The sequence below is a fragment of the Nicotiana attenuata genome, chromosome 12 (assembly GCF_001879085.1).
Source record: "Nicotiana attenuata strain UT chromosome 12, NIATTr2, whole genome shotgun sequence".
NCBI lineage: Eukaryota > Viridiplantae > Streptophyta > Magnoliopsida > Solanales > Solanaceae > Nicotiana > Nicotiana attenuata.
The window spans coordinates 36,205,315-36,207,973 of record NC_032000.1 but is presented as its reverse complement, the minus strand read 5'-3'; the positions used below and the strand labels follow the sequence as shown (position 1 = coordinate 36,207,973).

General features: G+C 33.0%; 1 protein-coding gene across 1 annotated transcript; it reads left to right on the top strand.

Moving 5' to 3' along the window:
• LOC109235565 (transcription factor bHLH93-like) lies at positions 244 to 2,221 on the top strand. The gene is made up of 4 exons (XM_019401728.1): positions 244 to 954; positions 1,159 to 1,326; positions 1,454 to 1,621; positions 1,807 to 2,221. The coding sequence occupies exons 1-4, from the start codon at positions 385 to 387 to the stop codon at positions 1,891 to 1,893; spliced, it is 993 nt and encodes a 330-aa protein (XP_019257273.1). The 5' UTR covers positions 244 to 384; the 3' UTR covers positions 1,894 to 2,221.

Genomic DNA, 2,659 nt, shown 5'->3' with positions numbered 1-2,659 from the left:
TTTTACTTCACTAAATCACTTAATTATGGAAAGTTGATACGATTCTTGAAAATACCGGGTGCAAGTGAGTTGTGCCTCCGTTAACTAATTAAGGAGAAAGTAATATTCTTCAAACAATAATTATTGAAATGATAGTTCCCTTTTCAAGAATTTCCCTTACTTCAGACAGATTCCAATTTTGTCTAAGACTCTAGGTCACAATTGATGCCCCATAAAACATACATACTATATACTGCTATAATCATTTAATTAACAGGGAGGGAAAAGCCATGTTTCTTCTCCTATATATATCATTGCAACTTCATTTTATGAAGATACCTCCTTAAGTATTTACTACCCTCCAAAATTCCTCAGTGTTTTTCAAGAAAAGCACAAAAATCCAACATGGAGTATTACAATGAGAATGGCTTTTTAGAAGAAGTATTATTGTCATGGGATACTAGTACAACACTAGTTCCTATGGAAATGACAGATTTTTACAACTTTGAATCTTCAAACTCTGTTGATATTCCACTTGCTTGTGCTTCTACTACTATTACTACTACTGCCTCTAATTCCTTTGAAGACTACTCATATGATTTGCCATTTGACCATAGCCTAATAAATTCTTCATTTTATAGCCCATTTGGTGATGAATTGTCTCCTCCAGACCTAACTGATAACACATCCTCATTCCCTAATTCCCATGAAGATTTTAACTCACTCTTGGAAGATGAAGTTGGGAACTGTAGTTTTCAAAATTTGGAAATGGGGAATAATGTTCCTTGTAAATTGGAGCAAATTCAAGTATCTGAAGCTCCCTGTTTTAATATTGGTTTGTGTCCAGAAAGAAAGACAAAATCCAAGAAATTAGATGGGCAACCTTCTAAGAATTTAATGGCTGAGAGAAGGAGAAGGAAAAGACTCAATGACAGACTCTCTATGCTTAGATCAGTAGTTCCCAAGATTAGTAAGGTAATTCCCTTTTTACTTTACTTGTCTGTTTAAATTCTATATATGTACTTACCATGTAAAATAGTATACAGACATTAAAATGATAACTGACTTGTTATAACAAATTAAACTGCACTGATCCATTGTGTAAAATATCTTTAAACTATGAGTATATGAGTAAATTTCTGCTCAAGTGTTTTTCTTCTTGTAATTCCACTCTCACAGATGGACAGAACCTCAATTTTGGGAGACACAATAGACTACATGAAAGAACTAGTAGAGAGAATCAACAATTTGCAAGAAGAAATGGACCTTGGACCAAATCAGCTGAGCTTGTTAAGCATTTTCAAAGATGTAAAACCCAATGAAATGCTGGTCAGAAATTCACCTAAGGTAAGTTACACCAACATTAATACCAAAAAGAATAAGTTGGGGTCAGTTATATGAATTCTTATTAGTTCTGTCTATTGTTATTAATTTTGAGTTGTGGCACCTTATTTAGAGTCATGTTTTATTGCAGTTTGATGTGGAAAGAAGAGGTGTTGATACAAAAGTAGAGATTTGTTGTGCAGGGAAGCCTGGTCTTTTATTATCAACTGTGACCACACTAGAGGCCTTAGGCCTAGATATTCAACAGTGTGTAATCAGCTCCTTTAGTGATTTTTCAATGCAAGCTTCTTGTTCTGAGGTATAAAATTCAATGCACCATGTTTCACTTTTATATTTTTTATAAATTATCTAAAGTTACAAGGTAGGAGTAAGGTTTGGGTACGTTTTAATTTCAAGATTGGATATGTTACCTATATATGGGATGTTTTAATTTCATTCAAGGTTGACTTTTTTTAAAGATAAATTGTTTGTATATGGTGATAGGAAATGGAGCAGAGAGGACTTGTGAATTCAGAAGACATAAAGCAAGCATTATTCAGAAATGCTGGATATGGAGGAAGGTGTCTCTAGGCCATGTGGAATAAATCTAGAAGAGAGAGAGACAAGAAAAGTTTGGATGTATTTTCTGTTACTTGGTAGATTCTTTGTATCTGTGTATTTTGTCAAAGTTAAGAGCTTTTTTTCCCTCAAGTGAGAGGTTGTAGTGGATTTTTGTGATTTTTGTCATCCAAAATAAGTGGCTTATTTTTTCAAACTAATTAGGTTTTCCTTTTATCATAGCCCCACATAGAGGTATGTTTTCTCTTTTTTTTTTTTTTTTTAACTTTTTCCATCTTATGTTAAGATTGAACTTAAAATGTTTGGGTCATGGAATCAAACATTGATGCTTGCATTAGGATATACTGTCTACATCACACTCTATTAGAATGCGGTCTTTTCTCGGCCCCTGAATAAATACAAAATACTTTGTGCACCAGACTGGCCTTTTATGTTAAGCTTGAACCTAAGGGATAAATACCCCTACCTTAACTTCTTTCTTTCGCTAACTAACATGCGCAAAATGAGCAAATAACAAGGCTATACTTCATACTCTAGTTTTATAACTAGAAGAGAAAATTGGTAATTTCTAATGATGTTATAAGTTCAATCATTTTCTACTAGTACAATTGGGGGCGGATACACATAGTAAGTGTTGGAGGTCCATCTTTTGTCGGAAAAAACATTAGTTATATATAAGATCATTAGATTATTTATCGCATTTTTTTAAATAATGAAAATCTTGCATAAGTCACTGATAGAACTGTATAATATCTTGACGATTAGGTCATTTGTATAT

Excerpts from the sequence above, each read along its gene's own strand:
- LOC109235565 (XM_019401728.1), top strand. The coding sequence starts at position 385 with ATGGAGTATTACAATGAGAATGGCTTTTTAGAAGAAGTATTATTGTCA. Across the intron at positions 955-1,158 it reads TAGTTCCCAAGATTAGTAAG|ATGGACAGAACCTCAATTTT; the intron begins GTAATTCCCTTT and ends CCACTCTCACAG. Across the intron at positions 1,622-1,806 it reads TGCAAGCTTCTTGTTCTGAG|GAAATGGAGCAGAGAGGACT; the intron begins GTATAAAATTCA and ends ATATGGTGATAG.